The following is a 17,561-nucleotide window of genomic DNA, read 5'->3' as shown; positions in this document are numbered from 1 at the left end:
ACAGAAAGCAGTTTCAATAAAGCTATCTTGGCTGACATTCTACATTGATGTGTTTTTTAGATAATGATAGAGTCAACTTTGTAATTGCTGGACCATCTTCCTATGAAATGATGCAACCTGGAAACGATCACAGGGCACAGAATATTACCACACTTTTCTGGTCAGGAGTTCTCCAATTGGTGCTTTGAGTCTCAATTCCTCAGAATTATGCAGATAAACTCAAGGTCAATAAAGCTCTACCTAAGGAAACATACACCATCTGTCATAAATTAGTATTTGATAGTATATGGTGTATTCAGGGAGCATTTTGCCCTAAGGGACACACTGAATTTGTTTTAGAGCTTCTCAGATTGCATGCTAAGACAATAAATAACAACTGAGACAGAATGTTGGTCATGTCAATCGCTGGGGCAGCTGAACAGGTTGTGGGACACCTGAAACTGTTAGGCTAGTTGTCTCTGCTTTTGTCAGTTTACTGCAGTGTAAATACATAACATGTTATAATTTTAAATGTGTGGCTGTGAGAAAGGTTGAAAGTATATGTTGATTGGTATGTTGTGGATGCTTAGAAACCTAAAAATGGACAGACAAGTTCAACATCTTCAGTGTTTACAATTGGAGAGCATACATACATACATATATATATATATATATATATATATATATATATACACCAACTAACTAAAATATAGTTTAAAAAACCCAGGGAATGAAGCATTCCATTGATTAATTTCACAAATAATTATTCAGTGCTCATGATAGCTGAGATACTATTGCAAAGACAAGATCCCTACATTAAAGAATCTTCCGCCTTTGGGTTTAAGTGGGTACACAAAAATAGATTTTGAAAATACCTTTCAGTTATTCGTGCATTTAGAAAGCAAACAAAATTGAGACATGTGATGAGAGATACAATCGGTACAGTTTGGAAAGAGGAATCATTTGAAGTTGGTTACTTTGACTCCTGACAGCTGAGAAGGATGCAGGCACATGTGGATTTGGGGGAAGGGTGTTCCAAGCAAAGAGAACAAACGTAAAGACAACAAAATGCCAAAAAAAAAAAAAAACCCCCCACAAAGTCTTGAAATGCAAATAAGGTTGGCAGGATCAAGGGTAACCGGAGCCAGTTCATAGAGCCCTGGGAGCTCAGTCAAAGCATTCAGATCTCATCCTAATAGTTACAGGAAATAACTGAAGTGCATTAAAGGAAGACTTCACAGAAGGGATGGCTTTTTTAGCTGTTCCAGGACATATGAGAAATTTACCAGTTGAAAAGAAGGGAGTAAGAGTCTAAGCAGAAGAAAAAACAACAGAAACATGGTGAAAAAATGGTGTCTTTGAGAAGGTTGTTTCCGAAGTCTCTGACCAAGTATGTGGAAAAAGCAAGGTCAGAACCCAAGATGGGGCACTTCAATTAGAGGCTTTAACACACTGCTTCTAAAGCAGAGGTCTCCAACAAATGGCAAAATGGCTGCATGTGGCTCACGGATGTTTTAGATTACATGGTGTTATTGTTTTTCAGTTAGATGCCAATACTTAAAAATTAAAAAAGTTTCCATAAAAAACTGGATTTTTGGAAACTCTTAAAAAATGAAATCTGCTTATACAGCATCCATATTCCTTACTAAGCCACAACTGGCTGACTTCTGATCCTTTAGTTGAAGTTATTCACATAGTGTCCCCAGGATCAGCTTCACCCATTCACGCTGGTTCTGCTTCCTGATGGCACATGAGTTTTGTTTTTCTACTTTAAGCCACAACAGTTTTGAGCATCTCATTGAGTACTCTGGATTTTGGAAAACTCACAATCTAAAGAAGCAGCCCACTCTATCACTAGAGAACGATTTCTTTATAGTGAGTTAGTATTTGCCTCTTTATCACTTTCACCAAGTGGTAATATTTCTTTTTCCTTCAAAATGACACACCAAAAATGGCTTCCTAACAACCTTGAAACACACACACACACACACACACACACACACATACAGAGGGACACACAGTGCACGCCCCTTCCACTTCCCTTTTCACACTTTGCCTTCAAATATTTTCTAGGCTTGCCTTCTTACAATAGAATATCATCAGCTGTATCAGCAGTCATTTAAAATCCCTTGTTTCCATAATGTCAGCTTACACTAGTGTCAATTTATGGATACAGTGATTAGTGATATTAGCTAACATTCACGGAGCACTTTAGTGTTTTCTATGTGCCAGACACTGTTCTAAGCACTTTATGTACATTAACTCATTAAGTCTTCACAAAAGCCCAATGAAGTAGGTAGTAGTATAATATTTATTTTACATCAGAGGACTCTGATACACAGATGTCTGTGACTAGTAACCAAGTCAATAAGAGGCAGAGACAGAATTTAAATTCAGGCAAACTGACCCTTAATGTAAAAATTGTGTAAATACTCTTTTCATGGACTTATTAAGTTAGTGTCTAAAGTGTTCCAAGGTACCAACGAAAAGCAAAGGAAATAAATAGGCCTGAGCATTAAACCTGCAAGGCCAATTATGAAATATTCATCCCCCAACACACCCTGGAGCGTCATACTACACCAAGTGGGTGACATCGGATAAAGATGAAGAACCTGTTGTATTGTTTGAGTTCTGATACAAGCAGGTGGTATTTTATGGTAATTAAGAGAAAAAATTTAGAACATGGACTCTCTCACAATGTAATTCTATGACAATCTCTGTTTCTCATTAGAGAAATGAAAATAGTATCTATATAATAGGTTATTTAAAGAATTGAATGAGATTACTCATGTAAAGTACTTGGCACTGTGTCTGGTCCTTAGTAAGTTTTTAATAAATATTAGTTATTTTTAATATAGGATATAGAAATAGAAAGCAAAATATTATGAAAAGACCAGTGAATCAGGATACAAGTGCGACAGAGATGATATGAGAACAAAAAACATTATGTCCTTGGGCAATCTGTTTTCCCTTTTACAGCCACATTTAGGGCTGTGGGGTCCCATGGAGACCAAGCTCACTGTTCCAAGACTTCTGAGTCTAGAAAACAGCCTCAAGTATGTGATGGCATCAGACATCATAGGCTGTCCATATCTGACCTGGCCATAGCACATAAAGGGCCACATACACTCATAATACCTATATTCATACATGTGGCCATTTATATCCTGTGGCCATTGTACGGTAAGCAAATGCACGGAGGAGGGAACACTGGAGTAGGAATTTAGCCCAAGCTCTGCCATTACATTTGGAACACCAGTGATTTTTTCTTGATCCTCCCTTTCCCGTAAGTAAAATCTAGGATTTGGGCTGGATGTTCTTTAAGGTATATTATAGTTGTGTAATTCTGTAATTAAGACATCTCCCAAAGTTCTTTGCATATAGTAGGTGTTGATCAGTGTATGAAGCATTGAAATAAAAATGTAACATCCTCAAATCCTTGGAAAATGTGGTGGCAGAAGTAGTAACACAATATTTCTTAAAATACCTAACTGGTATTTCTGCTATCTAGTATATAATATGCTCTTTTGGAAAAAATCAATAGTAATACATTTGTTTTAAGATGGATTTAGAAAAATATAAGTAGCCCATAAACAAGTAATATTAAAATGGCTGTAAGCAGAAATAGCTAATCAATTTAAAGAAAAAAGTATTAAAATAACAGGTAATATGCCAAAAAACATGTAGACTTTGTTCAAGAAAGACTGATTTCTTTTTTGGGACCTCCCCAATCAATAGATTATAGAACTAATTTGTTTGTGTGGTTTTTCATGGCCACAGATATTTTGAAAATACAATGGCATCCACAAGCTTGCTCTTCAGGAAATGAAAATATACATACACAGGAAATTTTGTTCCATAGACTAATGGAACCATTTATCTCAAATTAAAAATCACTATGCTAGAGGTTTTCCCATATCTCCACTGAGCAAGGATTTGCCCTTGGTATCAGAGATGTAAACTAGCATTAACATGTGAGGTATAACCCAGTGTGTACTAGAGGAGACTCAGAAATCTTTTCCATATTGCTGCACCAAGATTTCTTTCCAGCCCTGACTTACACTGGAAATGCAGTTCTGTACCAAAGACCAGCTGATCTCCAACTGAGGAACTCACAGGCTAATCTCTAAATCAAATGTTTATTTTCCAAAACTCTCTTTCTAGGAAGGGTATTCCCACTTTCCTCATTAAATATTTAGTACTACAAAAGTAATGTTTTAAGTATTAAATCAAGTATTAAAAGCATATAAAGTACCTCAATAAATGGTACCTATTATAGTTACTATGGGGTCTTGATTCAATGTGAAAAAATAATCATTGTTTTGTCAACAATATTATAACAATTATCTATTGCTACACAACAATAACCTTTGATTTAAAGGCTTAAAACAAAAACCGTCTCATTGGCCCACAGTTGTGCAGTTTGTGCAGGCTCAGCAGGTGTGATCTACTTCTGCTCTGTATGCTGGCTGAGTGGCTCTGCTGGGATCCACAGTGACTTCAGTCACAACTCTGATGTTTCAGTGGGGTGGCTACAGAGATTCCTCTCTCTGTCTCTGCCTTTGTCTCTCTTTCCATAATCTCTCATCCAGCTCTGCCAGGTTCTTATGGCTTAGACCTAAAATTGGTATGTCCTCACATCTGCTGTTCTGACAGCCGCAGAAAGTGACATGACTGGCTCAGGGTTGAGGGCAGGAAAGGGGCATGAGCTCCTCTTTAGGAGAGGTGTGACATGCATGAGAGTGATGTGAGGACTTTTTGATGTCAAGCTTTGTAAATAATACTTGAAAAACATGCTGCTTCCTTTGAAATATAATTGTAAGACTGATTAGGAGTGGACATAATATGGAGAGTAACTGGAAGTAAAGTCTGAGAAATGAGTTATAGAAAACCTGGACCTGAATGGCTAAAACTAATAAATCTGATAAGCGACATGGGACCAAGTCATTTAACTTGTTTTCTCTTTAAGTATGAAGATGAGATCTTTAAGAAAAGTCACTATAATAATTTATGGTGGCAGTGATAAACAGGGTAATCTGGGGGTGTGAGAGAGATTATATTTCAGATTCTATCCCTATATTTGCAAACTTGCACATCAAAAAATTTCCACATAATGAAAGTTTCAGGAATAAGTCAGTAAGTGCCTATTATAGCCAATTTAGTCCATGACTATTATAATTATGGGCTGTTTTTTATTATTGTCCTTTAGTTACCGCATGTGTATTCAACTGAAGTGAAGGTGGCAGAGGTTATGTTTCTAATCTCAGATGCTTACCTAAGTATAATAACAATAGCGAACATTAATGGGACATGTAAGTGTGTGTGTCAGACATATGTATCATCTCAATAAATGATGAAACTGAATACATTTGAATTTCAGTTTGCACTGAAATTTTGTGATGAAGAAATTGATGCCCAAAGCAGAGAAGTTACCCAAGATTCTATCTCAAGTATGTGCTACCCTTCATGACTCGGCATTATGAAACTAGTGCCTCCGTGAGGGTGCAGACTGGGTGAAATGATCAAATAAGTAAGTCAGGTGAGAAATGGCAAAGGGCCTTGCATTAGGTAGCAGTTACCTAATGCTTGACCTTTGGTGTCTTTCCTAATACTTTGAAGTATTTAATGAGACTTGGTAACAAACTGGCAAGTCTGCCTCTGACAACTTAGGCAAGGTGATACTGAATTTAAGAGGAATTACGTCTTCCATGTATTTTTAATTATATTTAAAAGTCCTGACCAAACATTCAATTTGTCTGCTGGATTCAGGTCAACCTATCTGTGTCTACATCTGAATATCCCGATGAATGCTATACAGCTGATGCCTTCCTTCCTTTACTGTGCTCAATCTTTACCCACCTCTTGGGACCCAAAGAACCAAACGCGACATGTCCTATTCTTTTCTAAGGAAGAATTGAAAGGAAACATAGCGGCTTAAGTATTCAACAAAAGAAAGCTAAAAAGGAGTTCAAAGTTCCCTTCCCTCTGGCTGCATGACAAATGGTTTGATAGGATCAAATCAGGTAACTGGACACAGAAAACTATAAAAGTTTACAATCAGAAACCAAGGTCACTTAATTGCACATAAGAAGTTTCCCCACCAAATTCCAGTAACATACTCCTTCAGTGGGTATTATTATCATGATTTTAGGAATAAGAGGAAAGGTAGGTAGGAAGAAAAAAGAGGGAGAAAAAAATTAGAAAAAAAGAGAAATGGAAAGAGAGAGATTAACATGCATAAGATCACATAGCTAAAAAGGAGGGGAACAGATACCTCAGGTATCTGACCCCATTGCTTTTGTTACTTCCACCCAAATATGATGACTAGTGAAAGAACAGCCCTGACCTAGAATCCCAATCCAAGATATGTGAGATACCCTCCCCCTTCCCTAATGTGTGGCTGTGGTGAGCATTTTCTGAGCCTACTCCAAGACAGAATTTTAATCATATTTCCAGATGTAAAGGAAGATAATGGAAGACAATTCTAAAGGTGGGAGAATTCCCATCGTTAAAGGAGAAATTAAATGTTCATTTAAGAAAATAGGAGGATTCAAAGCAATTATTCAAAGGACCTTTGGAATGGTTTGGAAACTAAAGAGAGAGAACACTGCCTTAATGCAACCAAGAAACTCTTCAACTAACCTGCGGAGGTAGTCTCTGAGACCACAGAGCATAGGCTTCATGAGACTTTATTGTCTCACTGCAGTATCCTCAAGTACAAGGCACTCACATCATACTATTTATGTCTGCTGTGTGCCAGTGCTAGTATACTAAAAACCATAGATAAGACAGATGATGGCATTAAGTATGTAAAAAGCATTGTTTGAGCAAATTGCAAATTCAGCTATTGTGGTCCATTTGATATTTGGGAATTTACGGCACTGAGTTCTGACATGAATATCTGGATGTGAAAACAACTTGCATCAAATTTACCCTTTGATCAACATATGGTTGAGCAAATGTAGCAAAATATTAATTGAAGAATCTTGGTGGCATGTATATGGGTTTTCACTGTACAGTTCTTTCAATTTGTATTTTGAAACTTCATGATGAAATTTTGGTAGAAATTATCTGATCTTTAAATAGAAGTATATTATATATATGCATAATCCAAGGTTCTGGCTCACTAAGCCTCTTTTGACATTTATATGAATCCCAGTTAGCACAGAGAGTGTTTATGTAGGAGTAAAAAAATGTTTCCTGCTTACTAGAGAAAAATTTAAAACCAGTCCTTTTTGATGTCTTGAAATTGTTGGCTTTGTTAAAAGAAATAATTTTTCATTTTCAAAATTTCTCTTCTAAATAAGCTAAAGTGAAAATCGAACACAATCCAGAAACACTAAATCTGAGGATTTTAGAATTGGAAAGGATTGTAAGAATCATCTAGCTCACCTCCCTTCCTAAAACTGAAATTTTCTTTAGAAGTCATAAATGTTTATCCTGCATCTCCATCTGGATCTACTCAGATAAAATAATAACTTCCTTTTCCATGTCAACGCCCTTCAGTGATGAACCCAGTGGCAACATCACTCTTAAGTCAGCCTTTATTCAAGCTTATATTTCTGCCTGCCATAAACCAACCTCATGCCTTATGGCTTCTAGACCTCACTTATCAAGGTCATCTTCTTTTGGACATGATTCCACTAATTCAAGTTTCTCTTACATAAGGCAACCAGTCTTGAACACAGCATTCCAGTGTTTTATAATACTGAGTTTATGACAGACTAAGAGCCCAAAGTGATTTTCACAGCAGTTTCTGTTTGGCTTAATAGCTTGAAGCATGAGGGCCAGCGGTGTAATGTTGTTCTCCAATGTGAGATCTATTGTCCCTTGTTACCTCATAAAAATGCATTACCTATCATCATTCCATACTAGATGCATTCATCACTTACTAATGACCAACACTCAATGCATTTTTACTTGCTTTTAAAATATAATTTGAGGTAAATAATTGGCACATAATTGATTTGCTGGAAAATGTCATGGGAATCTTATTGTGAATATAAAAATTTACTGGGTCAATAACAGTACTGACTGAAGATAAGTCATCTATCAACAATAAAAAAGTAAACATTGAATTTACCACTTTCTCAGATGGGTTTCACCTTTTTTTCTTTTTTTTCTGTGAGGAAGATATCTGATAGAAGCATATTAAAGTCTGGTTATTATGGGAGTTGGGGTGTGAAGCTAATTTTAAAAATGACAATCCACTCAAGAAGCAACACCTTCCAGTTTGTGAATGTTACTCTGTAATTTTTTAACAAAGTGACAATGTGTAGCAATTAGGGTGGAGGATTTTTCAAATATATAACATGGTGGTGATCAGCATGGTTTATTCAGAAAGGATCTACTGAAGAGTTATCCTTAGAACCATCCAACAACCAAGTCTGAAACAACTGACTCTAATATGGGGGCTTCCATTTTCCTTCCCTTGATGTTCTTGGCCATATTCTCAGGTAAGAAAAGTCACATTCAATGACTTTGCTTTCAACTCTCAAAGTAAAGAAGTAGAAATGTTGAGTGACTTAGTAATACTTTGTCAGAAATTTTTTAAATGGGAAATATCTGCCACACAGAAAGATGGAAGAAGTAATTTCAGATGACATAAATATAGACAAGAGGCATAAAACCAGTAACTGGATGATATAACAATGAATAGTTTGGTGTGGCTTAGGAGAAACAGGGGAAGGGAAGAGGGAAAGCAAAACATTACAGTGGAAAGAAAACTTGTCTAAAAGGATTATGAAGTCTGTGAATATTCAGGTTCATCTACCTTTAAGGATATGGTTTTTGCATAATCATCTAGGACTGTATGGTCATATAGAAAGGGGTTCAAATCCTGGGTTTACAATTTTCTATGTATGTGCTCTTGGAAAATACAACTTACTTTAGCCTGAGTTTTCTCATTTTTTAAAATAGAAATAACAGATTGTTACAGGAATCATGTGTACATTAGCACCAGCTGCCATTACTTGAATTCTTCAGTGCCTATCACTCAACATACTTTTCTGTATTCCTTACCTTAGTACCGTTAGGTTATCTGTTTTGGAAATTTTCAGCTGGTGATGTAGATTTCTCAAGATAAATGGCACAAATAGTATATGTTTTTCAATGTAAGATTACAATAAATGAAACAGAATCCAACTTATCTCCAAATTATGACCTCCTATTGACAATTTTTTCTTACATCTAGTGAAAGGAAATACCAAAAGTAAAGTGTCTATGACCTTTAGCTCCTTGTAGTTGGAACACAAGAAATAGTGGTTCTCTTTTCATTGAAAACATTGTAGTTGTTTCAGATTGTTAAGTGTAGGTGTGATCAGAACCCTTCTGCTGGGAAATATCAATCTGTAGTGATATCAAAAATGGATTATGTATGAGAAAAGTTGTACAGAGATGCCACTTAGGGAGCTGTTGTAGTAACAGAGTTAAGAAATAAGAATATAGAGCTAAGTGATGGGATAGAAAAGGGAGGAGAAAAGAATATATATATATATAAAACCATACTCTTTCTGGTGGTTATTATATACATATATGTATATATACATATACGTATATGTATATAATATATATATATTAGAGAAAAAATAGCATGCAGATAATATCCCTTACTAGGACATGTGTGTTCCATGATGGCAGGTACCACATCTCTTATGTACTTCAGTGTCTTGCTAAATGGCATTTAGTATGTATTCAGCAGGTATTTGTTGTTGGAAGAAAGTATATTAATACTAGATGTAGTGGTTATATTGACCTGGAGGGTGAAGAAGAGAGAATGCCTATTACAATAAAGCAAGGCCCAGCATGTATTTAGAGTCTGTAAAAATCAGAAGAGAAAAATACACTACAAAATTGAAGATAATTATTTTATAAAAATTTAACTTAAAAAATAGATGATCAAAACCACATTTTGATATCTTAGTTATTTTTTTACCTAAGAATTCCACCCCTAATTTTTATCTTACAAATGTATAAATATGAGAAATGATGCATTATTAGGATTTTTATGAAATCATTGTAATAGTAGAAGAGGAAATAAACTAGCTGCTCATTCCTTGAAACTGGTTAAATAAATTATAATAAACTTAACAACTGAGATAATAAACAGCTAATTAGGGAAAATAATTAAGGTGCTTTATATGCATTGACATTGAGATATCCTCATTGCACTGTCAAAGGAGAAAATAAGGAATAAAACAGTGTATACAGTGTGCTACCAATTGTGTGGAAAGACATTAAAATATATTTAAAAATACATTATCGATAATGTATTTTGTGTGAAAAACCTGGTACATATAACTGGGTTCTAGGTAGGGAGAGAGATGGAGGGTATTGGGAAGAGAAAGCTATTTTAAACTGTTTACCCTTTTCATCTTTAGGATTTGATTCAATTTTCTTGTATAACCTACTAAAAAGCTAAACACAATTAACAACTAAAAAGATCACCAATCTGTTTTTTTCCCTCATTTTATCTATTTCTCTATTTTAATTGATGTCTACTTGAAGTTAGTTCTTGTTAAGAGCGATGTTTGGTTCTTAGAAATCACATCATGTACTCAATTCTCAGCTGAAAATATTTCTTTCCTTACCCATTTTTCTGACTATAGCCTATACTTCTTATGTGTCACCTCCTTCAGAAAGGGGAAATGATACCCACTCTCTGCTATCTTGACTCTGGGTCTATTGTCTGATTTACTTCTTACATTGTAGCATTGATCATACTACTATAAATTCCTGTTTGTTTGTTTGCACCCACTGTTAGATTGTCAGTTTCTTGAGGGCAGAACCATAAGTGCCTTATAATTGTCTCTCTCAATCTTACTATAGTTCTGGCATAGTAATAGACTTTAAATTTGTTGTAATGTTTTTGGTGAATTTGAATGAATGCTTGGATTACATCCACAGACCCTGCTCCATGCTCTATCACAGTTTAGTAAGCCAGGTTACTGATCTAAACTTCTGTGCCTGGGCTAGAACCCTAACCACCAACAAGGTAGGTTTCCATAGGATGCTCAATGGATGGATTTAACCTTAGTTAAATTTATTTCAAGGCACAAGTGTGTACACTCACTGGAATGTAAAGCAGGGCAATTGTAAATGCAAGTGGAACCCTAGGTATAGATTTGGAACCATTTATATTGAAATAATTTAAGATTGTATAAACTGAAAAAATTACCAAGGAACCTTGTGAAAGTGAGCCTGACTGAATAAAACTTTTGAGGAAATCCCAACTTAAGAAGTGAGGGAAGAAAGAGGAATCATCAAATGGAAAAGGTAAGGAGGCCAAAAAGAAACATTTGTACCAAACTGAGAACAAGAAGCATAATACCCAGTGGATACCATTGTATTCAGTGGCCCCAAAGCCACTCCATTTTCTTATTCATTGTTTTCTAGATGCTTCTCATTTTGGAATATATGAATTGTACATATGTATATATATATATAGTGATGGATGGACTTCCACAATAAACTTGAGAAGCAGTAGAAAAGATGAGTTACGAAATGTAGGTTTTAAGAAATAGTCAGATAATATCTAACATCTCCTTGAGGAGTTTGCCCACTAAAGAAAGGAACAAGTAACCACCAGAGAGAGTATGGTTGATTGATTGATGCTAGGGCCTTAATGGGACATGGTGGACCTAAAGCTGACTGAAAAAGAAAGTATGTTCTGAAGAAGGGAAACCACTGCCTTTAGGACAGGGGCAAGGGAGAAGAACCTGGCCACAGAAAGCAGAGAGATGAAGAGAGTACAGAGGGGAGCTCATGCCTGACAGCTTTTATGTCTGGAATGTTTATGATGGCATCTTCTGTAGGGTAAGGCTGGAAATATTGGAAAGGGTTCTGTGATGTGAAGAAGGTTTTAATAGGCATTACAGAGCACATGCTTGATTCATCAGGGAATCATTAAAAGGAACTTGGGATAGTATGAAGGCCCAGTTCAAATAATTCAGATTCCAATTTAGAAGCAGGACAAGCCTGCTTGATCCCATGATTGTTGGAAAACGTGTAATACGGTCAAGAAAAAAAATGAAGGGACCAAAATATTCAGGTTATGAGATGTAATGGGAAGATTCTGCCTTGAGGTTTGGTTAAAAAAAATCAAAGAGGCATTAAATACATACTATATTGTGGGAATGAATGCTATTGATTTAAATTCTTTAAGTTGAATAACTTCATTTTTACTTTTGTGTTTATGGTATATTCCAGTATCTTCAACCCAACCTTTGAAAACAAGTGTTTTTAAACTACAAGAGGGTCCAGAATCTGCACTTATTCTAGAGGGAACAAACGAAGCTAACAGTCAAAGGGGACAAAAGGAATCGACTAAGCTGGGAGGCAGCAACATGCAAGGACGACCAGGGCATCCTAACCAGCCAGGAGAACCAGGGGATTCCAATCAGCCTGGGAGTCTTCAAGGGAATTCAGGAGGATCTAATGAGGAAGGGAATCCAGAGGCTTCTAATGAGCAAGGGAAGCCAGGATCTTCTGGCCACCAAGGAAAACCAGGATTGTCCAGCCAGCAAGGGAAGCCAGGATCTTTTGGCCACCAAGGAAAACCAGGATCTTCTGACCACCAAGGAAAACCAGGATCTTCCGGCCACCAAGGAAAACCAGGATCTTCCGGCCACCAAGGAAAACCAGGATCTTCCGGCCAGCAAGGGAAGCCAGGATCTTCTGGCCAGCAAGGGAAGCCAGGATCTTCTGGCCAGCAAGGAAAACCAGGATCTTCTGGCCAGCAAGGGAAGCCAGGATCTTCTGGCCAGCAAGAGAAGCCAGGATCTTCTGGCCAGCAAGGGAAGCCAGGATCTTCTGGACAGCAAGGGAAGCCAGGATCTTTTGGCCAGCAAGAGAAGCCAGTATCTTCTGGCCAGCAAGGGAAGCCAGGATCTTCTGGCCAGCAAGGGAAGCCAGGATCTTCTGGACAGCAAGGGAAGCCAGGATCTTTTGGCCAGCAAGAGAAGCCAGGATCTTCTGGCCAGCAAGGAAAACCAGGATCTTCTGGCCACCATGGAAAACCAGGATCTTCTGGCCACCAAGGAAAACCAGGATCTTCTGGTCAGCAAGGGAAGCCAGGATCTTCTGGCCAGCAAGGAAAACCAGGATTGTCTAGGCAACAACAGAGATCAAGACCTTTTTATACTCAACAAGAAAGAAAAAGTGTAGACAACCCTTTGAATCACAATCTAAAGGAGATTCAGGTTAGTGTTAATTTCTTTTTTTCCCCTCAGTAACTTACCTCAGCCATTATATTTTTCAAGACTTGAAATAGTTAACAGAAACACTGAACTAATGATAAACGCTAATGACACTAATTCAATGAAATGAGAAAGAATTTAGAGATGATTGTTTTTGTATACACCTAAGATTATTAAGGAGTAGCAAGTATGCCCTTCCATTTCATCTCTCATTGCCTTCTGTTTTTCACTCAAGCATTTCTACCTATACTGAACTAGCTCAGACCTTCATTAACTGAGCCCATATCTCCACCAAATTTAACTTTCATGCCCATCTCCATCCCATCTATGATATACAAACCACTTAAGTGCTACTTGTAAGCACAAATCTAATGTATTTTACCCTGTTGAAAAATTTTCAGTAGTGTCACACTACCTAGAAGATAAAATCCAAATTCCTAAGCATGGCACTTAAAACTTTTCATGATTAAACCATGTCCATGATTGGACATGACTGGATATTTCATGTCACTCTCACTCAGATATCATCCACATTGTACAGAATCCTTTGATTTTCCATGAATTAGTATTGGAAAATCTAAAGATTGCTTTTAACATAGACTGTGTCATATCACTCTGTAATTGATTTGTTTATTCAATTGTATCATGAACTCCTTAAAGTGGCATTTCTTTTCAAATGATATCCCCAGATCTTAGAACAAGGCAGGTATATAATAGATTCTCGTGAGCTATTTGTCAGATGAGTGAACAAGAGATATTCGTAAGTCATCACTGCAAACATGTGCACATCCGTGGCTCATCTCTTCCCTTCTCAGTCCTGCTGGGCACTGCCTCCCTAGCCAGTCTTTCTCCCAACCACCAGTCTCCTAAATCCATTTAACAATGACCCTAGACACTACACTTAACACATCCAATAGTGTTCAAGAACACTTACTACATCACATTATCTTAACAGAAACTGAGTTTTTAAACTCATAACTTATCATTCCTCAACATCCATTCAAATGAAATATGCCTGTCCCTCCTGGTCTATGTCTAGGCTGGCATGAAGCAGTAATCTCCCAGGGACATTCATATCATCCACACCTTAATGTCACCACCAGCAGGTTTTTGAGTGTTTAGATTGTCACTTAAAATTTCTCAGTTGTATATTCTTTTCTGAAACAGGGATGCTAACCCTGTCCATTTCACAGAGTATGTGTGAGTGAAAGTAATGGATTAGTATGAAAAGCATGGTTACCTAGAACCAATGGAAAAGACCAAGAGACCTGTTCATCTTCCTTGGTTGTAAGAGCGTTGAGCCTTCTGTTGAAGTTCCTCACCCTTCCATGTAGTGTCTCTGTCCTCATCCGCTAGTCAAAGCTTCTTTATGTTCACAGGCTTTTGTCATTCTATAACTTGATTCTGAGAAAATGCTTCAAGTACTACTCAACTGAACTCTGCAGAATTCCACCTCCTGATTCATTTTCTTTCATGGGATATAAAATAAGAAAGGCTAAAAAAATATGGTCATTTGTGTTTTGTATTTGTATATGTATGTGACTTTTCCTTAATTATTGCTTCCTCAGGTAGGGAAAGGCTTGTCTACAAAGAATTAAAGTGGCAGCAGTCTGGCATGTAGTAAGAGCAGGGGCTCCAGAGTCAGATAACTCAGGGTTTGGATCCCAGCATGGGTATTTAATCCTCATATTGTTGTGGGCTTGTCACTGAAATACCTTGTGTGCCTGAGACTATACAATAGGGCACAGTATACTTTCCTTTCAATATTGTTGCATGGATTAAATAAAAATACAAAGGACCACAAAATGATTGATTTAGCACAATGCTTAATCAATAATTAATTTTATTACAATATCAGAATTAAACTAAGTTCCCTATACTCACCTAATGGTCTTAAACATTACTGTAGACTGGCAGTACCAGCAACGAGAACCCAACTGGACAAACAAACAGTCAATCTGCCTACCAACACGTCTGTGGCTCTGATGGGAAGGCCTGTGGCAACCACTGCCTCTTTAATGAGGCAAAAAGTCAGGATGTTATGTTTCATTGTATCAGGAAGTGCTATTCTTATCCAGAGGGAGTAATAGAACATATTTCTGTGTCTCTAGTTTTCTCTCAAATGTGCCTTTGGTGTTTGTCCAAAGGAAACATAAGAGGATATTTAGCACTTGAATAGTAAACTCATTTTCTGAGAAAATGTGATACATTCAGCTTTTAAGTAGGAATAAATGTATTATTGAGTCATTCATCTGCCAGTATTTATTAAACACCCACTATGTGCCAGGAATTGCTCTAAGCACTAGAGGTAAGGTAGTAAGCAAAACATATAAAATCTCCTGCCTCTTGCTTCCATGGAGCTGTCATTTTGCAGAAGACAGCAAACAATCAAAATATATCAGAGAATGAAGAGCATTATGAATCCCACGGATTACTTAGTGTTGACCACTAAAATATATTTTAAACTTGAATAACAATATTAAAGGTTGGATCTGATGAGCCATTCAAACAACTCTATATATAAATAAGATGATAAGAAGGCTTTTTAAAATTAGATCACATGGCAAAAAAAGAGATACCTCAGCTTTCAAAATTAATGAATGTTTATCTATGAAGGTAGGAATAAAGTGAAAATTATACCTTTCTCATTTTTAATAGTTCCAAAATTTATTGAGTGCTTGGTGGATCATTATTGCAGAAATAAATGTTAAGGTAAGTGTCCTATATGGTCTAAAAGTTAGACTTGGAAGGGACACTGGACACCCATTCTCTCATTTTATAGATAAGGTGCAAGGGCAAGAAATCTGTATAAAGTGCATGAATTCTCAGAGTAGTCAAGGTGACCCAGGTGAGCCAGAGCTGAAGCCTGCCTTTTCTCATGTGATTGTTAAATAATCACATTGTCTCTCTATGGTGGTGATACAATTACTTGACCCTTGGCTTTTCTCACTATCTTCTTTTCAGGTTGAGTAATGGAAAACTGAATATGAACCATGAAGGGAAATGCTAAGTATTTAGAGGAACCAAATTACTTGGAACCTCAAAATCTACTTTGAAGTCTTCTTAACAATGGATTTCCCTGGGAGTTTCACCGAGGTCAGCAAGAGTTCTTAAGGTGTGATGGATCCTGCATTATTTTCAAGTTTGTTCCACTGCTAATAAAGTCAGGTCCAGACTTGCTTCTGATTTCTGGGAGATTTATTTTCTAGATTTTTTGAAACCTTGTGTCTATGATCCATCTGTGCCCAACACACCAAAATGGTTACTACTTCAGGACCTACAACAGCAGTTTGTAAACCCTCGTAGATGTAAGAGTGTCCGGATTGCTTGTCAAACATAAAGATTTCCCACTTCAGAAATATTGAAATTGTAGGTCTCTGATAGAGTTAAAAAAACTGCAGCTTTAAACCACATTTCAGGTGTTTCTAATGAAGGTGGTCTCTGGACATTTGACATGAAACTGATTTATGATTTTTTAAGGATGTATTGATGTGCTTCAGAGGATCCATGTGTTAGGCAGAAAGACAGAAATGAGCAGGATGAAAAGGAGAAAGGGCCCCCCAAAGATGACTCAGGGAGTTGATCAAATAGAACCAGAAAGCCAGAAATGACTCAAAGAGTTAATCAGATAAAGCCACAGGGTCCAAGAGTGACTCAGGAAATGTCCTGGGTCCCCCAGATAAGAAACATCAGAGGCACAGCACAGCCCCATCCCCATTTCACCAATGAGAAGAAGCCTAGAGAGTTGACAACTGTCAATCAAGGACCTCTCTGCCCAGCCAAAACCACATAAAAGAAGCCTCATAATGAGCATCCATGCCTGCCTGTCTTATCTTAGGCAGGCCCTCTCTGCTGCTCTGTGTTGAGTGCATTAAAACTGACTCTGCTTTCTTGACTTTGGTCTCTCATCTCACTATATCTGACTTCCCTGCGACACCAAGCCAAGTCCTTTCCTTCTTAAAACATGGAACCAAATGCAAAATAAATTCTCTATGTACTTTTTTCTTAAGAGTGTCCAAAATTCTCATTAGATTCTTAAAGGGATATATAACCCTATGTGGGCACAGATAGATTTAAAAACAACTGACGTACAAGATACTGAAACGTGGAAATTTAATGTGTTTATCTGAGTTGTATTTTAAGTCTGTGTGGGTAAAATTACAATATTTCCAGAATCTCCATGTGCAATATTTCCACATTCTCTCACCTGGCCTTAGTGCATCTCCAAAACAATAGGTGTTTCCAAGGGGTGGAGAGAAGTAGTCCATCTCTATATCAATAAGTGATTACAAGGGAAACAAAGGCAGATCTGGACCAGAGAGGTATGGTGGGGCCCCTTTTGCAGCCGGTTGCAAGAGACATGGCAAGCAGAAGTAGAGAACTGCT

The 17,561-nt window shown here is 37.1% G+C and overlaps 1 protein-coding gene and 1 long non-coding RNA gene across 3 annotated transcripts in view; one reads left to right on the top strand and one right to left on the bottom strand.

Moving 5' to 3' along the window:
• Window positions 1–15: 15 nt before the first annotated feature.
• LOC118909796 (uncharacterized) overlaps window positions 16–17,561 on the bottom strand; it is a 34,668-nt gene continuing 17,122 nt past the window's right edge. The window contains exon 4 of one of the 2 annotated variants that reach the window (XR_008992040.1): window positions 16–117. This is a non-coding gene — a long non-coding RNA (uncharacterized LOC118909796). Of the gene's footprint in view, window positions 118–12,955; window positions 13,087–17,561 lie in introns of those variants that run through there. The other variant, XR_008992041.1, reaches the window with a different exon arrangement.
• On the top strand, window positions 8,290–16,354 carry MARCOL (MARCO like). Its single transcript, XM_057486800.1, has 3 exons — window positions 8,290–8,435; window positions 12,187–13,178; window positions 16,140–16,354. The coding sequence occupies exons 1-3, from the start codon at window positions 8,387–8,389 to the stop codon at window positions 16,146–16,148; spliced, it is 1,050 nt and encodes a 349-aa protein (XP_057342783.1). The 5' UTR covers window positions 8,290–8,386; the 3' UTR covers window positions 16,149–16,354.

This window comes from Manis pentadactyla, chromosome 10, assembly GCF_030020395.1.
Source record: "Manis pentadactyla isolate mManPen7 chromosome 10, mManPen7.hap1, whole genome shotgun sequence".
In the NCBI taxonomy this organism is placed as follows: domain Eukaryota; kingdom Metazoa; phylum Chordata; class Mammalia; order Pholidota; family Manidae; genus Manis; species Manis pentadactyla.
This window is presented reverse-complemented; position numbering and strand designations above follow the sequence as displayed.

Coding starts and splice junctions, on each gene's coding strand:
- MARCOL (XM_057486800.1), top strand. CDS start 8,387: ATGGGGGCTTCCATTTTCCTTCCCTTGATGTTCTTGGCCATATTCTCA. Junction 8,436..12,186: donor GTTCTTGGCCATATTCTCAG/GTAAGAAAAGTC, acceptor GGTATATTCCAG/TATCTTCAACCCAACCTTTG.